The sequence below is a fragment of the Athene noctua genome, chromosome 2 (assembly GCF_965140245.1).
Source record: "Athene noctua chromosome 2, bAthNoc1.hap1.1, whole genome shotgun sequence".
Taxonomy (NCBI): Eukaryota; Metazoa; Chordata; class Aves; order Strigiformes; family Strigidae; genus Athene; species Athene noctua.
Window position 1 is genome coordinate 165,868,263 of NC_134038.1, and position 22,992 is coordinate 165,891,254.

Sequence of the window (22,992 nt, forward strand, 5' to 3'; positions counted from 1 at the left end):
ATATTGACCATGGGGACACTGTTGGTTTTTTTTTTAAATAGTGGTAGAGGATTGGTAGAGCAATGGGCTGAGCCCAACTGGAGGAGTTTCACTAAGGGCAGATGCCGGGGGCTGCCTTTGGGCCACAACAACCCCCAGCAGGGCTACAGGCTTGGGGAGGAGTGGCTGGAGAGCTGCCAGTCAGAGAGGGACCTGGGGGGGATTGATAATGAGCCAGCAGTGTGCCCAGGGGGCCAAGGAGGCCAATGGCATCCTGGCTTGTGTCAGCACCAGCGTGGCCAGCAGGGACAGGGAAGGGATCTGAGCCCTGGGCTCGGCACTGGTGAGGCCGCCCCTCGATGAGTGGGTTCAGTTTTGGGCCCCTCACCCCAAAAAGGCCATTGAATGACTCGAGCGTGTCCAGAGAAGGGCAACGGAGCTGGGGCAGGGTCTGGAGCACAGGTCTGCTGGGGAGCGGCTGGGGGAACTGGGGGGGTTCAGTCTGGAGAAGAGGAGGCTGAGGGGAGACCTCCTGGCCCTCTGCAACTCCCTGCCAGGAGGGTGCAGAGAGGGGGGATGAGTCTCTGGAGCCAAGGAGCCAGCGCCAGGCCCAGAGGGAATGGCCTCAAGCTGCCCAGGGCAGGGTCAGGCTGGCTCTGAGGAAGGATTTCTGTGCAGAAGGGGCTGTTGGGCGTTGGAATGGGCTGCCCAGGGCAGGGGGGGAGTCCCCGGGATCCCTGGAGGGGTTGAAGAGTCGGGTTGACCCAGCGCTGAGGGATCTGGTGGAGTTGGGGACGGTCAGGGGGAGGTTCATGGTTGGGCTGGAGGAGCTTCAAGGGCTTTTCTAACCCAGATGGTTCGGTGATTCTGTGGTTAACAGAGTGAAGTGGTTCTTTTCTTGGCACTCTGATAACATGTGCTGCCCTGTAGCCGCTGAAGAGCAGCTTCCCCTTGTTGCTGCCAGGTTTTGCCCTGGTGACGAGTAGTCAAGCAGAGATTTTCATGGTGCTCTCACTTCCTCATCCTTCTGGGTGCTGGTAAAGACCCCAGTGCTCCTTTGCTCACCCCTCGGGCTGTGCCAACCACCCCTTGGGTGAACACAGCTCTTCCCAGGGGGTGCAGTTGATGTTCTGCCCTGGCTGCCGAGCATCACCCCACTTCATGTGTGGAGACAACCTTATAACTGGCCAAAAAAAGGGACGTGGTGGGGGAATAATGTTGAAATAGGAAAAAATAATGGTGCGTCAGCAGAAGGGGAGGAGCTGGGAGCTCTGTGCTGCTTCCACCACCTTTCTGCTTTCCTGGTGAGAGCTGCAGCATCTCCGTGGGTCCTGCTGTCACAGGGGACACCTGAGAGGACAGAGCTGCTCCCCAAATGGGGCTGGATTTCCAGTTAGGTCCCACTGCAGCCACATCTATCCCGGCACTTGGTAGGAGGGGACATGGCTGAGCCTCCTTGGAGGAGTTTCTAGCTCTGCCAGCTCTTGCAAAGCAGGGAGGGCAGAGTGTGAGCAGTGATTGCTGAGCCTCTATGGATAAATCACCCTACATACCTTTCTGATTCCCTAAAAAGGAGAGAGAAAAGGGGTTTGCCAGGTTGTAACTCGGGGAGCAGTTCTGTTAGTACTTGGGTGATACCCACATAGCAGGACTGATTTTGCTGTAGGTGCTGTCAGTCCTACAACTCTCAGGCACATCCTGCTCTCTGCTGCCATCACCCTTCCCATGTGCTGTCAGGATCCTAAGGGTTAACCCAATCCCTATAACACCTCCAAGTACTTCAGCCAGGATTCATGGCAAGTTCACTTTAAAGAACGTTATTTACAAATATTTATCTCCCTTTAAAAAAGTTAATTAGAAACTGAGCTAAGACCTGGCACACGCCGCTCGGCTGAGGAGCCTTTACTCCTGCAGAGGAATCCAGAAAAGCCTTTTAAATGATTTTTGTCCCTGGGTCAGCATCACACGTCCCCTGCCAGTGTCCCCCGTGTTTCTGGGATCCTGAGGAGCAAATAGTCCTGGCACTGGGAGGATTCATAAACACAGGAGTGTCCTGGGATCTGTGGAGCTTGCTGGATCCCTTTGGTGAGCTTCGGGTTCAGTAACCTGCAGTGACCTTGTGCTGCACTTCTCTGGCTGATACCTCGTTTTATCGGGCTCAGCAAAAGCATTAAATGGAGCTCACGCAGCTTTATGAACACTCCGGATGACTCAGGCTGAAAGAACAACAAATATTCCTAATTTGCCATTTCCTACAGCGCTTTTTGCTTCCATGGGAAGGGTTTGTCCTATGCTTGCCTTGGATTGATCCCAGTTGATCTGCGCTTGCCTGTTTCTTCTGGGTTTGGGTTGAAAATTGCTGTTGAAGGGTATCTGCATGCAAAGCGGGGCAGGAGAACCTATTTATCAAGCAGGCCTTCATTTTAGGCTTTAAAGTGAAGTTTCTATTAAGCTGGAATAGCCATAAACTGCATCCCTGTGGAGGGATTGGCTGCTTGGTGGTGTGGACCAGCCTGGAGATACTGGGGAACATCCCTTTGATGAGAACAAGGTGCTGAGAAGAAGTTTGGGCTCTTCGGAGTGAGAAAATGCAGTTGAGCTGGTGCTTTGCAGCTTGGGAATCTTTTTTCCTACGGATTTTTGAGTGAGCAGCGAGGAAAGATGCTTCTGTAAATGCAGGCAGGCGTTTACATGCCAGATTCAAAATTTTTAGGATAAAAGGGGTGCTGAGGGCTGGGGTGATGCTTCACCTGGGGGCAGATGTGAGCTGGCTGCTTCTGCCAGGACTTTTCGCTGCTTGCTTAACCCCCCAGATCTGATCTCCCTTTGCAGTTCCAAAACTTCTCTGAAGCCATCAATACCTCGTTCCTAAATTACCACTGGCCGCACAGCTTTGGCTGACCTTACACCGATGTGGTTCTTACTCACTTTAGAGCTTTTGAATCTTTTCCTTCTCGGCCAGGATAGCCTGAAGGTTGGGTTTTTCCCAGTCGTGAAAATAATGTTGAATTCCCACATGGTCGTAGCTCACTCGGCGCCGCCTCCGTAACGATGCTTCCACCCTGAAATCACAACCACATTCTTTGGATTTTTTTCACCCTCCTCCTCCCCACCCCACACCTTTTCCAAGAGGGATTAAACCCGATGGATTAAAATCGTGGCTCCGGCCATCCAGCAGCTGCTGCTGCTATTCCTGGTGTCCCCAGCTGCGGGGCATCACTTGCTCTGGCGAAACACATATGATGGCAGCAACTGGGGTGTTTTATTTTCTCCAGAGCACATTCCATGTGCTTCCAAGCATCATCTGCTCCCTTCTTGAGACCCTCAAAGCAGCTGGTGTCGGCGGTGGGCGAGCTTGCCCGAGGCTCACTGCTGCTGTAGTGATTCGGATAGAAAGGCACAAGAGGCTCACAAAGCCGTGCTCGCTCTTTCCCTTTATTAAAACCTGCTTTTTCCCCTTAAAAAAAGGGGTTCCATGAGAAGGTGGCCTGGTGGAACACTCGGGGAGGCTGGCGATGACAAGGGACCAAGCGCCACAGTTTTTGCATCCTTTTAAGATGGAAAAAGCCTGGATTTTACTGCACATTGTGTGTTCACATCTGCCCATCGGTACCTCTCGAAGAGCAGAAGAAGGTTGGCATTGGCAGAGCAGATTCCAGCAGCCTTATCCCATGCTGCCAGAAAAGGAGCATCATGCAACAGCTCCTCCACATTTCCCAGCACATTTGTCTTCTTGCTCCCCCCCACCGTCGCCCCATCCCAGGCTGGTTTTCCCCTGACAAACTCTTTGCCGGCTTCTCCATTCCCACTTCTCCTCTGGAGGGTTTTGGCATAAAGCAGCGAGGCTGCTAAATGTGAGTATCACCATTTTGAGGAGCTTTTCCTGTGTTTGAGATTCCCTGATGGAAACGTTTCCATGGCTTTGGAGCGCTGTGGTGACTTCAGTGCAGGCTTAAAGCCCTTTGATAAGGAGATTTGAATGTTAAAGATTAATGTTAATATAAGGAGAAATTAGCACCTTTGCACAAATTAGAAATAGAATTTTTATTTCTCCTCCTCATCTTCCCTTGCAAATTTTGGCACTGAGTTATCCCCCCATCTCATGTGCTCCGGCCGAGGGGAGCAGGATTTTTCAGGAGCTGCCAGACCATGCTGGCTGCCTGGTGGAGGCAGCGCTGCCCGTGCTGGGGCAGTGCTTCAGCTCACACCTTTCCCATCCAGTGGGCTTGGTGGTCAGCTGGGAGTTGGCTTCTCCTCCCCTTTCCCATCCCCAGAAAGTGCCATTTTCCCCTTCCACATCACCCTTGCAGCCTGAGCGGCTCCCGTGGTCGTGGTGGGAAGCGATGGAGCTCAAAATCCCAGAAGCATTTAGTCGCAGGCTTAATTCAACAGGCCAGGCTTTATTTTTGCATTTGCTGTCTTTCTGCTTTCATTGACATGCATCTTTATTTGGCGTTTGCAGTGTTTCCCTGCAAGCTCCTCCAAACCCATCCTCCAGCTCTACTTAAGCCAGCTAATTAGCACTGATAATTTGTAACATCCTTTGAGGGGCAAATGTAAATCCCATCATTTCCAAATTGATCCGCGGAGAAAATAACTCCGGAATTAAGAGAAATTGGGGTGTGCTGGGGATGCCAGATGATGGAGAAGGGCTTGGTGACAGGGCTTGGTGATGGGAGGTGACGGGGCTTGGTGATGGGAGGTGACGGGGCTTGGTGATGGGAGGTGACAGGGCTTGGTGATGGGAGGGGACCAGGGCTTGGTGACAGGAGGTGGCAGGGCTTGGTGACGCCACCATGCCGCGCCGGGAGCCGGCAGGGAGCCATCTGTTCCCCATCACCAGCCCTTTGATGTCGGTACCCGAGCCACGGGCAGGGAGCAGGGAGCTTTGATGTGCAGCCAGCGCTTGCTCGGGACAGCCCTCGGCAATAAAACTTCCCTGTCAAGGGGGTGATTTAAACCCCACGTCTGACGGGGACGTTGCAGCTCTGCCCTCCAGCCTCCGCCGGGTGCGTCTGTGGGGTTTGAAAAGGATGGGATGGCTCCTGCTTTTTTCAGCGTTGGATACGTAAAAAAAAAAAAAAAACAACCAACAAACGGGTTTTTCATATGAAACCTTCAAACAGGGCACCTTCAAAGAGCAGAAGGAGCAGGCAAATCTCCCCCAGCTTTGCAAGCCTTTAACAAGCCCCGTAAAATTCACTTTATCCTTTGGTGAACTAAAGATAATCTGTAAATGCTCAGCAGTGGGGTCTCGGCCCTCGCAGGGATTTTGGCACAAGGGCTGGCAGTGCGCTGGCACACCTCACTGGTGGGGATGGTTCTGCTGCTGATGAGCGGCCAGTTAACAGCTTAAATAAATGAGCATTGCTTGAACAGCCCCCGGAGAGGGGTTAGGACAGGGTATCCGGCCACGCTGGATCTGACCCTGCAAATCGTTGTCGTGCTGGTAATTAGGTTTAAACATGTGTGAAATAAATGGGGAGGAAAGCAGAGGTTCCCCCACTTCTTGTCTTCAGCTAAAGATAATACCCCGCTACTCCCCTCCAAACCAGTCCAACTCCACCAGGACAAGCTCGTGCCCTTTTTCCAGCTTTTTTTTTCTAAAGAAAATAAGAGCGAGGTGTGGTCTCTGTGCCTCCCTGGGGGTTGTGCTGGGATTGAGCGGGAAATGTGCTGGGATTGGGTGGGAAGCGAGCTGGGATCGGGCTGGGAAGCATGCTGGGATCGGGTGGGAAATGTGCTGGGATCGGAGTGAGAAGTGTGCTGGGATCGGAGTGAGAAGTGTGCTGGGATCGGGCTAGGAAATGCGCTGGGATTAAGGTGGGAAGTGTGCTGGGATCGGGGTGAGAAGTGTGCTGGGATCAGGCTGGGAAGTGTGCTGGGATCGGGGTGAGAAGTGTGCTGGGATGAAATGTGCTGGGATCGGGTGGGAAGCGTGCTGGCACTGGGCTGGGAAGCTCACCAGGAGCAGGCTGGAAGCATGCCTGGTTTGGGGTGGGGAGCATGCTGGTATTGGGCTGGGAAGCTCGCTGGGACTGGGCTGGGAAGTGTGCCTGGATCAGGCTGGGAAGTGCATGGGGACTGGGCTGGGAAGCTCAGTGATACTGGACTGGGAAGTTCACCGATACTGGGCTGGGAAGCTCACTGGGACTGGGCTGGGAAGCTCACTGGGACTGGGCTGGGAAGCTCACTGGGAGCAGGCTGGGAAGCTCACTGGTACTGGACTGGGAAGTTCACCAATACTGGGCTGGGAAGCTCACTGGGACTGGGCTGGGAAGCTCACTGGGAGCGGGCTGGGAAGTTCACCAATACTGGACTGGGAAGCTCACTAGTACTGGACTGGGAAACTCACTGTTACTGGGCTGGGAAGCTCCCCAGGAGCGGGCGGGGTGGCGCGTGCTGTCTGCCTGGCCGTGGGACCAGGGGCGGACACACAGGGACAGCGGTGGGGCCAGGGAGATCCAAGACCCTTTTCTTCCCCCCACTCCAGTCTTCCAAGAAGCCCAAGACGGCGGAAGCGGACACGTCCAGCGAGCTGGCCAAGAAGAGCAAAGAGGTGTTCCGGAAAGAGGTGAGTGTCCCTGCCACCCCCCGCGGTGTCACCGACCCGGGGTGACGCTGGAGGGGGGCGTCAGGCTCCACCGTCCCCCGCGGGCGGCACGACACCGGAGTGGGGGGACCCCGGCGCTTGAGGACACAGTGTGTGTTGGGGGGCGTGTGTGTCCCTGCCACCCTGTGGAGGGTTGGGGGTCCGTGGGGGGACACTGGGGGGACACTGGGTACAGGGCCGGGGTGTCAGGGCCGGACCCGGGTGTGTTTTCCCGCAGATGTCGCAGTTCATCGTGCAGTGCCTGAATCCCTACCGCAAACCCGACTGCAAGGCCGGGCGCATCACCACCACCGAGGACTTCAAGCACCTGGCCAGAAAGGTGACACTGCAGGGACATCATCCTGGGGATGGGGACATTGTCATGGGGACGGGGACAGCGTTGCCAGGGATGGGGACATCGTCCCTTTGGGATGGAAAGTTCGTCCTGGGGACAGGGACATCATCCCCAGGGACAGGGACATCATCCTGGGGACGGGGACACCGTCCCCGGGGACAGGGACATCAGCCCAGGGACAGGGACACATCCCCGGGAAAGGGGACATCATCCCCTGGGGATGGGGACATTCATCCTGGGGACAGGGACACCACAGGGATGGCCCCGGGGACAGCCCCGGCTCCTCCGGGGTGAGGAGGGAGGAACCGGGGCAATAAGAGCCAGAACTGGGGGACTGTTGGCCAATACTGGGGGAATAGTTGGGAATAACAGGAAATATTTGGGAATAATAGGAAATATTTGGAGAGTAGTAGACAATATTGGGGAATATCAGCAAATATTTGGGGAATATTTGGGAACGATAGAAAATATTTAAAGAATATATGGGAATAATAGCAAATATTAGGGCAATGCTTGGGAGTAATAGGAAATATTTGGGGAATAATAGCCAATATTTGGGGAATGTTTGGGAATAATAGGAAGTATTTAGGGAATATTTGGGAATAATAAGACATATTTGGAGAATAATAGCCAATATATGGGAATAATGGGAAATATATGGGGACTATTTGGGAATAATAGCAAATATTTGAGGATTATTGGGGAATATCAAAATAGCTTGGTGGATATTTGGGGAATAATAGCAAGTATTTGGGGAATTCTTGGAGAATAATAGCAAAACAGCTTGAGCAATATTAGCAAATATTTAGGGAATGTTTGGGGAATAATATATTTGGGGAATGTTTGGGGAATATTTGAGGAATAATAGCCAGTATTTGGGAATAAGAGCAAATATTTGGGGAATGTCTGGGAATAATAGAAAATATTTGGGAATAATAGCCAATTTTGGGGAATAATAGCAAATATTTGGGAATGTCTGGGAATAATAGAAAGTATTTGGGAATAATAGCAAATATTTGGGAATAATAGCCAATTTTTGGGGAATATTGGTAATGATAGCAAATATTTGGGGAGTATTAGCCAAAATTTAGGGAATATTTGGGGAATAATATATTTGGGGAATATTTGAGGAATTACAGCCAATATTTGGGAATAATAGCCAATATTAGGGGACTGTTTGGGAATGATAGGAAATATTTGGGCAATAATAGCCAATATTTGGGGAATATTTGAGAATAATAGCAGGTACCTGGGGAATATTAGCCAATATTTAGGGAATATTTGGGACATATTTGGGCAATAATAGCCAATATTTAGGGAATATTTGGGGAATAATTTATTTGGAGAATATTTGGGAATAATAGCAAATACTTGGGGAATATTAGTGAATATTTAGGGAGTATTTGGGGAATATTTGAAGAATAATAGCCAATATTTGGGAACAATAGGAAATATTTGGGGAATGTTTGGGAATAATAGGAAATATTTGGGAATAACAGGAAATACTTGGGGAATATTAGCCAATATTTAGGAAATATTTGGAGAATAATATATTTGGGGTGTATTTGAGGAATAATAGCCAATATTTGGGGAATATTTGGGAATAATAGCAGCTATTTCGGGAATATTAGCCAATATTTTGGGAATAATAGCAAATATTTGAGGAGTGTTTGGGAATGATAGGAAATATTTGGAAATAATAGCAAATACTAGGGGAATATTAGCCAGTAATTAGGGAATATTTGGGGAATAATATATTTGGGGTATATTTGGGGAATTATAGCCAATATTTGGGAATAATAGGAAATATTAGGGGAATGTTTGGGAATAATAGCAAATACTTGGGGAATATTAGCCAATATTTAGGGAATATTTGGGAAGTATTTGGGGAATAACATATTTGGGGAATATTTGAGGAATTATAGCCAATATTTGGGGAATAACAGCAAATATTAGGGGAATGTTTGAGAATAATAGGAAATATTTGGGGAATAACAGCCAATATTTGGGAATAATAGCAAATACTTGGAATATTAGCCAGTATTTAGGGAATATTTGGGAAGTATTTGGGGAATAATATATTTGGGGAATATTTGAGGAAGACTAGCCAATATTTGGGGAATAACAGGAAATATTTGGGGAATATTTGGGCAATAATAAATAGGGAGTATTTCAGGATAATAGGAAATATTTGGGGAATAATAGCAAGTATTTGGGGAATATTTAGGTAATGATAAGCAAGTAGTTTAGGGAATATTTCAGAATACTTGGAAATACTCGGGGAATCATAGCAAAATAGCTTGGAGAATCCCCGAGACTGGGATTTTCTGGGAATATTGGGCCTGATGATGGGTATTTCTGTGCCCTGCAGCTGACTCACGGCGTCATGAACAAGGAGCTGAAATACTGCAAGAACCCGGAGGACCTGGAGTGCAACGAGAACGTGAAGCACAAGACGAAGGAATACATCAAGAAATACATGCAGAAATTCGGGGCCAACTACAAACCCAAAGAGGACACGGACCTGGAATAACCACACACCCCCTTTCCCCCCAAACCATCGCCCCACTGATGTCAGACGCAGCCAACCCTTGGATTCTGCCACGATTCGCGGTATTAAACCACCAACCTGTGAATTTATTCTTTTTTTTTTTTTTTCTAAAAAAAAAAAAAGAAAAAAAAGAAAAAAAGAAAATAAACTTCGTTCTCTACAGCGTTGAGGCGGTTTGTACTGCCGGGGCAACACAGAGAAAAAAAAAGCCAGGCTTTGCTAAGCTGAGCTTTGCCAGCTCCCCTACCCCGGTGGCGCTGTCGGACGCCTGTCACCAAGCTCTGTATTATATTTTAACGTGTATGTGAATATATTGATAATTTTGGGGTTTTTGTTTTTGTTTTTTTTTTTCTTTTAGCCCAGGACGTGCCGATACCACAGGAACACTTTGTAAGGATAGTTTCGGGGTTATTATTATTTTAATTTTTTTTTTTTTTCGGTTGTTTCCTTGGTTTATTTTTGGTTCTGCGAGTTTAATCTGTTTTCATGTAAATATTGCGGAGCGGGGCTGCCCCTGGATTTCTGGCAGACCTCGTGCTATGTTGATAAGATTGATTTTACTGCTTAAATCATTTTACTTTATCCAATTTTTACGGAACTTTTTATGTAAAAAAAAAAAAAAAGAGGAAAAAAAAATAAAAAGAAAAATGACAAAAAATCAACAACCAGACCCAGCCCCAAAAGAGGTTTGGCGTGGCCGGGGGGACCTGGTGGTGGCACTGGTGGGGACACGGTGGCCTGGCTCAGTGGTCTGTCTCCTCTCCCTCTGGGACCCCCCTGTCACCCTTAGCATCCCCGTGAACCCCTAACCCCATGGTGAGGGGAACAGGATGGGGTTTGGGGGTGATCCAGCTTGAGGTGGAGGTGCTCATTCTGGGGTTAAAATGGCTCTTTTTGGTCACGCAGCGACTCACGGTGCCACCTGTCTTGGGGTCTTTTTGGGGGGGGGGGGGTGGCTGTATGTGTGTCCCAGAGCCCCCCACCCCCCTGCTGTCCTTACGGGGATGGGCGTGGGATGTGGGCTTGGGGACACACATCCCGGGGACACTTGGTTGGGGGGACACAGACACCTGGGGACACACGGACTCCTGGGGGACACACATCATGGGGACACATGATCACCCAAGGACACACATCCGGGGCACACATGCTCATGGGGACACACTGACACCTGAGGACAAATGTCTTGGGGACACTTTCTTGGGGGGACGGTCATCCAAGGACACACATCCTGGGGACACATGGTTGGGGGGACACAGGTACCTGGGGGACATGCACTTGGGGACACACAGACACCTGGGGGGACACATGGACACCCAAGGACACATCCTGGGCACACATGGTTGGGGACACACGCAGCTGAGGGACACATGCTTAGGGACACATGGACACCCAAGGACAAACATCTGGGACACACGTGCTCGTGGGGACACACAGACACCTGAGAACAAATGTCTTGGGGACACGTTCTTGGGGGAACACACGGACACCCAAGGACACACATCCTGGGGACACATGGCTGGGGGGACACAGATACCTGGGGGACACCTGGGGACACACATCCTAGGGACACATGGTTGGGGGGACACGGACATCTGGGGGACACACGGACACCCAAGGACACACATCCGTGTCCAACACCTGAGGGACACGTGTCTGGGGACACACAGACACCCAAGGACACACATGCCGGGCACACACGCTTGTGGGGACACACGGACACCTGAGGACACGTGTCCCAGTGACATGTTTAATATGACCAACCGCGTCGCCCTCTGTCACCGCTGCCACACTGGGGCCACCAAATTATCCCTCACCCACCCCCCACGCCACCCGACACCCCTAAAAAAGTATAAAACCCCCTTAAAAAAAAAAATTTAAAAAGGGTGCAATCTGTCAGGAAAAAGCAAGAAGCTCCCGCCGAGCCCACGCGGTGTCTGCGCCGCCCCGGTGGGCCTCGGGGACTCCCCGGTCACACGGCGGAGGTGACATCCCCCGGTGCCACCAAGCGCCGGGCCGCATCCTGCCGGCCGATGGCCGCCAGGGCCTGGCAGAGGGTCTCCAGCGTGGCCCCCTCGGCGCTGGCCCAGGCGCTGAGCAGGGTGCGGGTGGGTGCTCGCCCGCGGCCGAAGGTGCCGATGGCGTCGGGGCCGAAGCCCAGGTGGGTGGCCAGGCTGCGCCAGTCCCCCCCCGGCCCCCCGCTCTCCAGCAGCCGCTCCAGCTCCTCCTGCCGCTGTGGTGGCACCGCGCTCAACGGGTGGCCCTCGGGACGGGGGGCTGGGGGGCAATGGGGTGGGGGTCAGTGTTGGCACCCCAAAGCGCTGCCCGGCACCCAGTGGTATTTCTGGGTCAAGGGTGTCACTGGCTCCCGGGAGAGACAGAGATTTATCGGGGTATGGGTGCTCCCCGACTCCCTTTGGGTGCTCCCCAACCCCTTTTGGGCGCTCTCCGGGGCATGGGTGCTCCCCGACCCCATCCAGGTGTTCCCCAACCCCCCTTCGGGTGCTATCTGGGATATGGGTGCTCCCCAACCCCCTTTGGGTGCTCTCCAGGGCATGGGTGCTCCCCGACCCCACCCAGGTGTTCCCCAACCCCCCTTTGGGTGCCATCTGGGATATGGGTGCTTCCCAACCCCACCCAGGTGTTCCCCGACCCCTATTTGGGTGCTACCTGGGGTATGGGTGCTCCCCGACCCCACCCAGGTGCTCCCTGACCCGCTACTTGGGGCATGGGTGCTCCTCGACCCCGTTTGGGTGCTCTCCAGGGCATGGGTGCTTCCCCACCCCACCCAAGTGCTTCCCCAACCCCCATGTGGGTGCTCCCCAGGGCATGGGTGCTCCCCAACCCCACCCAGGGGCTTTCCCAACCCCATTTGGGTGTCACCCCATCCCAGCCAGGTGCTACCTGGGGCATGGGTGCTCCCCAACCCTGTTTGGGTGCTCCCTGACCCCATCCACAAGATTCCCAGGGCGTGGGTGCTCCCTGACGCCGTTTGGGGGCTTCCTCAGGCCATGGCTGCTCCCCGACCCTAATTGGGTGCCCCCTGACCCACTCTGAGTGCTCCCCAGCCCTGTTTGTGTGCTCCCCAGGGCATGGGTGCTCCCCCACCCCATCTGGGTGTTCTCCTGAGCATGGGTGCTCGCAATTTGTGGTCTCCTCGAGGCACGGGTGCTCCCTGACCCCATTTGGGTGCTGCCCAAACCCGCGCAGATTCTCCCCAAAGTACGGGCGCTCCCTGACACCCATCTAGGTGCTCCCTGGGTGCTTCCCACCCCCCACCCAAGGCCAGGGTGTTCCCTGGGGTGTACCCCAACCCCGTATGTGCGCTCCACAGGCCACGGGGGCACCCCAAACCCATGTGGGTGCTCCCTAGGGCACCCCAACTCCACCCAGATGCTCCTCAACCCACGAACGCGGGTGCTGCCCCACCCCACCCTGATGACAGCAGGTCCCAGACGTCACCCCGTCCCGTCCCCCCCGCCCCAAACCCCATTGCTGGGTGGTGGGTGCTCACCCTTGCCGGGCTGGTGGGGTTCCTGCAGGCTGTGGGTGTCGAGGAAGACCCCGCTGTCACTGTGCAGCTTCTCGCCCTCGGGTGACGTCCCCAAGTCCCCTGCCCGTGCCTTGGCCAGCTGCTGCTTCTGCCTGCACGTGTGCCAGCTGCCCACGGCGGGGTGGGGGGGGGTCATCCAGGACATCCTGTACCCCCTCACCGTGTCCGTGTCCCCCGCCCCTGCGCCCCAAAACCTACCACTTGAAGGCCACGTAGGCGAGGAGTCCCACCACCACGGCGGCCAGGAGGGAGCAGTAGACGGGGATGATGTCCTTGCCCGCGGCCTCGGGCGGCGGTGGCACGAACTCGGGGGTGGCGGGAGAGGGGCCCCCCGTCACCGGCTCCAGGTCCTCGTCTATGGGGATGGGGATCCCCCCCCAAAAAGCTTAGGCAAGCCCCAGTCTCCCCCCCTCCCCTGAGTTGTGGGGTAACCCCAATTTTCTGTGCCCCCCCCCCGCCCCCCTCAGGCCCACATATGGGGAAACTGAGGCACGGCCACCCCTTACCCCTCCCCACGAGGGTCCCCCCTACCCCTGGGTGGGGAGGGGGGGTGACAGGGGTGTCCCCCTGGGTGCCACTCACGGGTGCAGAGGGTGTCGCGGGCAGGGGTGCAGGGCCGGGCGGGCAGGAGCAGGCAGGGGGTGCAGGGCTGGCAGGGCTCCACCGCGCTGCTCACCGCCGAGAAGGTCCGGTCTGAGGGGGGGGGGACACACACGGTGGGTGCTGGGGGGTGCTGAGGCGGGGTGCGGGAGGGGGTGGGGGGTACTTACTGTGGGTGCAGGGCTGGCAGCGAGTGTCGGCGTGGCCACAGGGCTCGGTGACTCCGAAACCGGGGGGGCAGGGGGTGCAGCACGCCCCCGCTGCCGTCGTTCTCCCGCTCTCGCACCCCCCACCCCGCCCCGGCACCTGTGGGGACAGAGGGGACCCGCCTCAGTTTCCCCTTGATTCTGTTTTTTTTGGGGGGACACACACACCAGGACCCCCAGCTGCCTCCCCCCAAACTCTCGCTCTGAACCCCCCCATCCCATAGCGGGGGTTGGTTTGGGGTCCTGGAGCACCCAGTGGTCCCGCTGTGGGGAGGGGGGGTGTGGGGGTGTGTCCCGGGGGTGCTTCGCCCCGCGGGACAACACTGGTTGTGCCCGGCGGGGGGGTGGTGGTGGTGCTGGGGATAATGGAGTGGGCTGAAAGAGTAACGAATAAAAAACCCCCCACCCACCCAACAAAAAAAAAAACCCAATTAAATAACTAAAATAGATAAAATTGAGAAATCAAATCAAAAAATAAAAAGTGAATAATGAAATAAAAAGAGAAACATGAGATAAAATACACTGAAATGAAATAAAGAGAAATAAAACGAAGCAGAATGAAATGGAGTGAAATAAAGGGGAAAAAAATAGGAAATGAAGTGAAATAAAAATAAAATGAAATAAGGTAAAATAAAAGTAAATTAAATGAAATAAAGTAAATTAAAAGTAAATCAAATGAAATGAAGTAAAATGAAAAGAAATTAAATGAAATCTGGTAAAGGTAAATTAAATGAAGTAAAATAAAAGTAAATTAAATGAAACAAAGTAAAGATAAATGAAATAAAGTAAAAGTAAATTAAATGAAATAAAGTAAAATAAAAGTAAATTAAAATTAAATGGAAAGAACTAAACTAAACTAAAACAAGACAAAATAAGCCAAACCAAAATAAAATAAAGCAAAGCAAAATAAAACAAAATAAACCAAACCAGAATCCAACAAAAAGACGCGAGGTGAAGTGAAACGGAGCAACCCCGGGGAGCGGCCGGCCCGGTGGGTCCCGGGGTGGCAGCGGGAGTCCGTCCCCGTCCCCGTCCCCGTCCCCGTCCCGGTCCCGGTCCCGCCCCATCCCCGGTGCCGTCCCGGTGCCCCCCGGTCCCGCAGCGCCCGCACCGGCAGCACGGGCAGCAGCAGCAGCAGCAGCAGGACCCGCCGCATCGCGGAGACCCGGGCGCGGCCCCGGGACCCGCTCGCTCCGAGCCGAGCCCAGCCAAGCCGGTCCCAGCCGAGCCGAGCCTCGAGCCGCTCCGCTCCGCCCCGCTCCGGCTCCGCTCCGCCGCGGTTCGGCTCCGCCCGGCCCGGTTCGGCCCCGCTCGGCTCCGCTCGGCTCCGCTCGGCCGGGCTCGGCTGGGCGCGGCTCGACACGGGCCATTGGCTGCGAGCGGCGGCGAGGGGCGGGGCTCCGCGCTGAGCCGCGCCCCTCGCGGCTCGGCTGGCCTCGAGTTCGCCGGTTCGAGCCCCGCTCCCGGCTCAGCCCGATGGCCACCGGCCCGATTGGGCCTGGACTGGTCCAAACCGGGTGGGAGCCCGCTGGGACCCCCCCCAGCCACCTCCTCACGGCCTGGCCCCTCCCTGCCCGGGGGGAGAAACTCTGGAAGTGGTAGAAGCAGCTTTATTGATCCCGGCATGGGTAGGGCGCAGCACCCCGCTGCGGGCGCGGGGTCCCGGTGGGGCGCGGGACGGTGGGTGAAGGGTTTCAGCGTGGGTGCAGCGCCCTGCTGCGAGGGCAGCACCCAGGCTTGGGTGTACAGCCTCAGCACGGCTACAGGACCTCCAGCATGGGCGCACAGTCTCGGCGTGGGTGCAGGACCTCGGTGTGGGTGTGAGGGCTCTGACATAAGTGCTGGCACCCCCGGCGTGGGTGCCAGGGCCCTGACATGGGTGCTAGCACTCCTGGCGTGGGTGCCAGGACCCCGGTGTGGGTGCAGGACCCCGACGTGGGTGCCAGGACCCCGACATGGGTGCCAGGGCCCTGACATGAGTGCTAGCACTCCCGGCGTGGGTGACAGGACCTCGGCATGGGTGCCAGGACCCCAACGTGGGTGCCAGGACCCCGACATGGGTGCCAGGGCCCTGACATGGGTGCTAGCACTCCTGGTGTGGGTGCCAAGACCTAGGCATGGGTGTCAGGACCCCGACATGGGTGCCAGAGCCCTGACATGAGTGCTAGCACTCCCGGCGTGGGTTCCAGGACCCTGACATAGGTGCCAGGACTCCAATGTGGTTGCCAGGATCCCGACGTGGGTGCCAGTACCCTGACGTGGATGCCAGGACCCCAACATGGGTGCCAGCACCCCCGGCGTGGGTGCAATGCCTCGGCGCGGGTGCAAGATCTGGGTGCAGACACAGGCCCTCGGCGCCAATGTGGGGTGTTGGTGTGGGTGCGGGGGTCTCGGCGTGGGTGCAGCACCCCAGCAGCTCCCTCCTCTCCTCTCTACCAGCCACGGACGGGGCGCCAGAGCTCCGCCACCTTCCCCTCGGCGTGGACATAGTAGACGGGGTGCATGGCGGCAGTGGCGCAGGCCTGCGGCGGGCGGGTCGGGGTGCTGAGGCGTGTCGGGGCGTGTCGGAGTGTGTCGGGGAGTGTTGGGGCGTGTACTCACGTGGAAGGGGATGAGAGCCAGGATGCTGCCCAAGGGGAAGCGCTCGAAATCCAACCGGCCATCGACGGCTTCCACCTGCCCGTGCTCCTGTGTCAGCCCCACCAGCCTGCGGCGGGGACATGCACACGCCATCACGTCCCCCCTGCCATGTGCGTGTGCGTGTCCCCAGTCCCTCCCGGCACCCACCTGAGCTGGGGGTGCCCCTCGATGGCGGCGCAGCCCGTGGGCGCCTGGTCGCGGCCGTGGAGGCTGAGGGCGGCCCAGCCACAGTCCACCAGCAGCTGGTTGCGGTGGGGGTAGTGACCGATGACCCTGGTGAGGACGCGGATGGCCACCTCCTCCGGGTGGCAGGAGCCCAGCAGGGTCTGCTGAAGGTCTGGGAGAAGAGGGTGCCCATCTCAGCTTGGGGTGCGTCCCACCTTTTGGGGGGGGATCACAGCAGGGTTGGGGGTCCCCACGCGCTCACCATAGAAGAGGTAGTTGCCCGGGTGTAGCTCGGTGAGCTGGGCCATCTCCGGCACCGGGTGGCTACAGGACGGTGTGGAGCCGATGCTGGCCTGGGGACACGGCACCCCCGCCCGCCGCAACCTGCGGGATCCTCTGAGTGACCAGGGTATGGCCGGGGGAGGGTGTAACAGCACCCCCAAGCCCCGTGGGAGCAGGAGCAGAGGTGGGTACCTCACCCCTGGGCACTGCGGGGAGCAGGACTGGAGGTGGGTCCATCACGGACCAGAGGTGGTGATGCCTCGGGGACTCCCAGAAGTGCCAGGGACACCCCCAAAAATTTCAAGGGAGACGTCCAGATGTGCCAGAGGGATGCAACAGAGAGCTCACCCCCCCCACCCCCCAAAAAAAACCACTCAACCCCCCAGATATGCCAGAGCACCCCTTCCCACAACGTGCCTGGGACCACCCCCAGCTGCACCCGAGCACCCCCAGATGTGCCAGAAAACCACCCATATTATCTGGAGATTCCCCCCCCCCCCCCCCCCCGATGTTTTAAAGCACTCCCAAATGTGTCTCGGAGCCCACAGATGTGCTGCAGCATCCCCCGGGTGTGCTGGAGACACACACACACACAAAATCTGCCCCCCTGATAGTTCTGGGAGCGCTCAGATGTTTATGGGAGCCCCCGCATGTGTGAGAGACCCCCCAGATGTGCTGGAGACCCCCCCAAGATGTGCCAGAGTGCCACCAGTTGTGCCCAGGAGGCCCCAGATGTGCCAGAGATCTATCCAGATGTGCCTGGGACGCCTCTAGAACACTCCCCAGTTGTGTCGGGGACCTGAGACCCTGCCTGGGACCCCTCTCAGATGTACCAGGACATCCCCAGATGTGCCAGACATCCCTCAAGATGGGCCTGGGATTCCCCCCCAGGTGTGTCAGGGCACCCCAGATGTGTCAGGGCACTCCAAGATGTGCTCAGGAGCCCCCAGATACGCCCAAGATCCACCTCTATTATCTCCCCAGATGTTTCAGGGGCCCCCTCTGATGTATCAGAGCACCCCCAGATGTGCACAGGAGACCCCAGATGTGCTTGAGCACCCCCAGCTATACCCGGGACCCCTCCCAGATGCTCCTGGGTGCCCCCAGATGTGCTCAGGACCAGGCCCAGCTGTGCCTGGGAGCTCCCAGCTGTGCTGGAGACCTCCCCGATGTTCCAGGCCATCCCCCAGATGTGCCCAAAACCTTCCCAGATGTGCCCGAGCAGCTCAGACGTGTCACATCCCCCCCCCCCCCCCCCTTCAAAGGCCTGTTTGGCAAGTGGGGGATGGTGACACCCCTTCCCCGCTCTCCCTGGCCCCTCTGGGACCGTGGGGCACATTAGGGGGGGAGATGTGGGGGAAGAGCAGCCCCCCCCAACTTTGAGGGGAGCTGGGGGGGGGGGGGGGGCAGCAGGTTTCCCCACGTGCCTCAGTTTCCCCACGTGCCACTACTGGCTGCGCTGGGACCGGAGACCCCAGGACGCGTCCTCAGGGCACCACATCCCTGTGCGTGGCGGGAGGGGAGTCTCAGGGGACCCTGATGACACCCCCCCCCCCCTTCCTTGTCCCCCCAGCAGGAGCCATCCGGCAGTAATTCCCTCCAGGATGCAAAACTCCGCTGGGACAAAAGGGTGACAAGTCAAGGGACACACACACACACACACAATGACAGAGGTCACAACCCGCCACCAAAGCCACATCAAAGGCGCCTGGAGCTGCCAACATCCTCCTCCAGCTCCCTGGGGGGCTTTGTAGGGCCCCCTTTTATGGGGGTGATTTGCATTTACAACCAGCCGCTGGGGTTTTATGGGGTGGGGGACACGCACGAATGGTCCCCATGGTGGGACAACACCCCCCTCCCCCCCCACCCCCCCCCCCCTCCCCGCTTCCCTCACCAAATGCCCTTAACTCTGCCTGTCCCTGATTTTGGGACACTCACGTGGTGACAAAGTCCATCACGGCGGCGGTGGTGGCCCGGGCGATGGTTTGGATGGCCGGGACGTCGCGGCAGCCGTAAGTGTCCCCGCAGTGAGCGTAGACCCCCACCAGTGTCACCTCCTCCGGCGCCTCCTCGGCGATGGCCCGGGCCAGGGACAAGGCACGAGGGTCCGTGGGCCTCACACCAGCTGCTGGCCAGGAGGAGGGTCCAGATGGGCTTGGGGGGGGCCTTGGGGGGGGTTGTTATTGGGGGGAGTGGGTTTGATGTCCAGTGTTGGGTGAGATGGTGGCGATGGGAGATTGGGGTTGGGGACACACACGGGACATCACACCCCCCCCCCCCCCACCCCCCCATGGAACATATGAAAATGGGGTTTGGAGAGGGGTGTGGAAGCCCGTTTTAGGGGCTGGGGGGGGGGGCTTATGGGGCACCTCTGCCCCATGGAGCATCTTTGAAGAATGACTTTTTTTGAGGGGGGGGGGGGCTTAAATGTCCCATCCTATTTGGGGGGTGGATATGAGACATCTCCCCACTGAGCATCGTGTGGTGGGTGGATGGAAATGGGGTTTGAGGTTGGGGGGGGGGGGCTTAAATCCCCATCATGTAGGTTGGGGGGGTTGGGGGGCACTTCTGCCCCACTGAACATCCTTGAAGAATGTCTAGGGGAGAAGGGGTTGGGGCTTAAATACCCCACCCTTGCCGAGATTGTGGGGCTGGGGGCTTGAAGGGCCATCAGGAATCCCTCCAATTTTTTGAGGGGTGGGGCTTAAATGCCCCATCCTGGTTGAGCTGGCAGTTCTGGGGGCTTGAGGTCGGTGGGGCATGGAGAATCCTTGACTAATAATTTTTTTTGGGGGGGGGCGGTTGAGCTGGTGGGACTGGGGAGGGGACAGGCACCATCCAACCCCCTTGAGCATCCTAAGGGGGGTGTGAAAACACCCGTGGGAGGATGCATGATCTCTGCACACTCCATGTGCTGGTGGGATTTAAGGGGGCTACGTTTTTTTTTTTTGGGGGGGGGTCACCTACCCCTGCCATTCCCACAGTCGAGCTTGAGCCAGACGAGCCAGCGCTTGCCGCCGGACAGCGGGCGCTGGCGCAGGAGGGCCAAGGCCTGGGGGGTGTCGAGGAGGAGCTGGAAGGCTTGAAGGCGCTGGGCCAGGGCTGCGCACTCCTCCAGCCGCCCCCCCGGCAGCGGGTAGGCGTAGAGGATGTCATCGAACCCCCCCGCCGCGAAAAAATGAGCTTCGGCCAAGGTGGAGACCACGATGCCCCGGCGAGTACCGCCAGTCGCCAGCTCGGCACCTTCACTGGGGGGGGGGGGGGGTGATTGGGGGGGTGCTGGGGGTGCTGGGGGGGCGATTGGGGTATGATGGCTGGGGGGAGGAGGGTGGGGGGTGCTGAGGAGCTTCTCTGTGCCTGGGAAGTACAAACGTACACGCTTTCGGCCGAAATCGCGTTTTCTCGCCTAAAAGTGGGGCGATACTGGGAAGATGTTGGGAGGATGTGGGCAGATGCTGGGGAGAGGATGGGGGGATACTGGGGGGGGGGTTCTGGTGTAGAAGGTGTGGGAGTGCTTCAGGGGAAAGGGGGGGGAATGCTTGGGATGGTTGGGGGACTGCTGAGAAGGTGGGGGGGCGCTGGAGGGATGGTGGGGGGAAATTAAGGGGTGCCAGGGGGAGGATGGGGGAGATGCTGGTGGGGAAAGCCAGGGGAATGCTGGAGGGGGTACTGGGGGGATGTTTGGGGGGGCGTGGGGGGGCGGGAGGATGAGGAGGTGCTAGAGGGGTGCTGAGGAGGATGGGGGGGGGATGCTGGGGTGCTGGGTGGTTGTTGGGGGGTGGGGGGATGCTGGGTGGATATTGGGGGGGGTGGGGGGATGCTGAGGGGATGTTGGGGGTACTGGGGGGATGTTGGGACACACACTCACAGCGTCTTGTGAGTTTTGACGTGGGGACGCAGGCGGAGGCCGAGGGCCCGGCACCGCTCCCGCATGCGCTCCGCGTTGCGCCGCACAGTCGCCTGGTCCAGGGTCAGCGCCGGGGTGGGCAACTGCTCCAGGGGGGCTCCCAGCCACATGCTGGTGCTGCGGGGAGGGGGCAGGGCAGGCTCCCCCCAGCCCCACACTCACCCCACACCCATCCTGCACCCACTGCCCCTCCCAAACTTGTACCCACCACGCACCCCCCCAAAAAATAAACCTCCTGCACTCACGCAGCCCCTGTGGCCACCGAGGGGCTACTGTGGGTCCCAGACGCCGGGGTGCGGATTAGGGGCTGGGGACGGTGGGCTGAGCCCCCCCCCCCCCCCCCCATGGGACCCAGCACTGGGAGGTGGTTTGGGTGGGGGGCGGTGCTGGGGTGGGCACAAACCCAGGGGTTCGCTCAGTCTCAGCCGGACACTGGGACATGTGGGACTGGGAAATGGGGGTGGGACACCTGGGTCACCTCAGACAGGGACACTGGGAACGAGCGGGACTGGGAGACGTGGGACTGGGTCACCTGGGACAGGGACACTTGGGACTGGGACATAATGGGACTGGAAACCTGGGATAGGAACACATGGGACACCTGGGACATATGGGACTGGAAAACCTGGGATAAGGACCTCTGGGACTGGGATATATGGGACAGAGACACTTGGAATTGGGACATATATGGCAAGGACATCCAGGACACCTGGGACATATGGGACTGGGAAACCTGGGACTGGGACATAATGGGACCGGAAACCTGGGATAGGAAAACATGGGACACCTGGGACATACAGAACTGGGAAACCTGGGAGAGGGACCCCTGGGACTGGGATATATGGGACAGGGACACTTAGAATTGGGACATATAGGGCAAGGACACCTGGGATAAAGACACCTGGGACATATGGGACTGGGAAACCTGGGAGAGGGACACATGGGACATATGGGACTGGGAAAGCGGGGAGAGGGACCCCTGGGACTAGGATATATGGGACAGGGACACTTGGGACATATAGGACAAGGACACCTGGGACAGGGACCCTGAGCCCCCATGGGGATGGGACACTGGGGGGTTGGCACACCTGGAATGGGGACATACGGGACTGGGACAGCTGGGATAGGGATACTGGAAACAGGGACACTTGGGCCTGGGACCTATGGGGATGGGAAACTGGGGACAGGGACACCTAGGACAGGGATCCTTGGGGCAGGGATACTGGAAACATGAGACTGGGCCATGTGGGACTGCGCTACCTGGGCCAGGTGGGACGGGGACACCCAGGTCCTCGGTCAGTGGGACCTTGGTGTCCCCACCAACACCCGGAGCAACCACTGCGAGGCTGCCCGGGGTGAAGGTCCCGCTGGCCCCCCCCCAGCCCTCCCCCTGCCCACCTGTCCGTGGGTCCATGGGTCCGTGCGTCCATCCCTCCGTCCGGCGGCGCGGCTGCTCCCGGCTGGGCTGCGGTGGCCCCGCCAGTGCCCGCTGCACGTGACGCCGTGGGCACCCGCAGCCAGCCTTGGCTGGGGACAGAGGTCGCTGCCGGCCGTGGGGCCCCTCCCCGGGGGTGGCAGGGGCAGGGGAGGACACGGGCGCCGCGGCCAGGGACACTTCACTCCCTGGGGACAGCACAGGGACAGCCTGCCAGCTCCTCGGGGACAGCGCCCGGTTACAGCGCCCCGGGCCCGTGGGCAGGCGAGGACGGACGGCTGAGACCTTGCACGCTCGTGCTACGTGTGTGGGGCTGCTGAGACCCCCCCCGCGCCCCCCCCACCCCATGCTCGTGACACGTGGGTGTGCCGCTGCTGAGACCTGGCACGCTCATGACACGCGGCCACGGGGTTGCTGAGGGCTGAGGCCACACGTGCTTGTGACACGTGCAGACACGGCTGCAGAGAGCCCAGGCTGCCCCGAGCTCGTGACACAGCAGTGCGCAGCCGCTGAGAACCCCCCCGCTGCTCGCGACACGGGGGTGTACGGCTGCTGAGACCCCCCCCATGCTTGTGACAAGGGGGCTGCACAGCTGCTGAGACCCCCCACGCTCAATACATATGTATACAGCAACTGAGACACCCCCCCCCGTGCTCGTGACACGGCTGCTGAGACCCTCCCACGCTTGTGTCCCATGGTTGGATGGCTGCTGAGACCCCCCACAGCT

At 57.5% G+C, this 22,992-nt stretch overlaps 3 protein-coding genes across 4 annotated transcripts in view; 1 reads left to right on the forward strand and 2 right to left on the reverse strand.

The window, feature by feature from the left end:
• SETD2 (SET domain containing 2, histone lysine methyltransferase) overlaps positions 1–10,059 on the forward strand; it is a 71,578-nt gene extending 61,519 nt beyond the window's left edge. Inside the window, exons 19-21 of the mRNA XM_074901060.1 lie at positions 6,473–6,553; positions 6,810–6,911; positions 9,298–10,059. Coding sequence (XP_074757161.1) covers positions 6,473–6,553; positions 6,810–6,911; positions 9,298–9,459 — 345 coding nt within the window. The 3' untranslated portion in view covers positions 9,460–10,059. The remainder of the gene's footprint in view (positions 1–6,472; positions 6,554–6,809; positions 6,912–9,297) is intronic.
• Positions 10,060–11,181: 1,122 nt separating this feature from the next.
• LOC141957194 (death domain-containing membrane protein NRADD-like) lies at positions 11,182–15,110 on the reverse strand. The gene is made up of 6 exons (XM_074898203.1): positions 14,948–15,110; positions 13,801–13,936; positions 13,613–13,723; positions 13,229–13,385; positions 12,992–13,137; positions 11,182–11,754 (listed from the first exon to the last, which is right to left on the reverse strand). Exons 1-6 carry the CDS (start codon positions 14,990–14,992, stop codon positions 11,450–11,452), a joined length of 900 nt encoding a protein of 299 aa, XP_074754304.1. The 5' UTR covers positions 14,993–15,110; the 3' UTR covers positions 11,182–11,449.
• Positions 15,111–15,423: 313 nt separating this feature from the next.
• LOC141957195 (D-serine dehydratase-like) lies at positions 15,424–22,396 on the reverse strand. Of its 2 annotated transcripts, none has more exons than XM_074898204.1 (8): positions 22,229–22,396; positions 20,792–20,947; positions 19,891–20,171; positions 18,862–19,048; positions 16,904–17,025; positions 16,624–16,813; positions 16,438–16,543; positions 15,424–16,358 (listed from the first exon to the last, which is right to left on the reverse strand). In XM_074898204.1, exons 1-8 carry the CDS (start codon positions 22,258–22,260, stop codon positions 16,269–16,271), a joined length of 1,164 nt encoding a protein of 387 aa, XP_074754305.1. In that variant the 5' UTR covers positions 22,261–22,396; the 3' UTR covers positions 15,424–16,268. The 2 variants fall into 2 exon arrangements, with proteins under 2 accessions (XP_074754305.1, XP_074754306.1); XM_074898205.1 differs by having other exon boundaries at positions 18,862–19,051; positions 22,229–22,377.
• Positions 22,397–22,992: the final 596 nt, after the last annotated feature.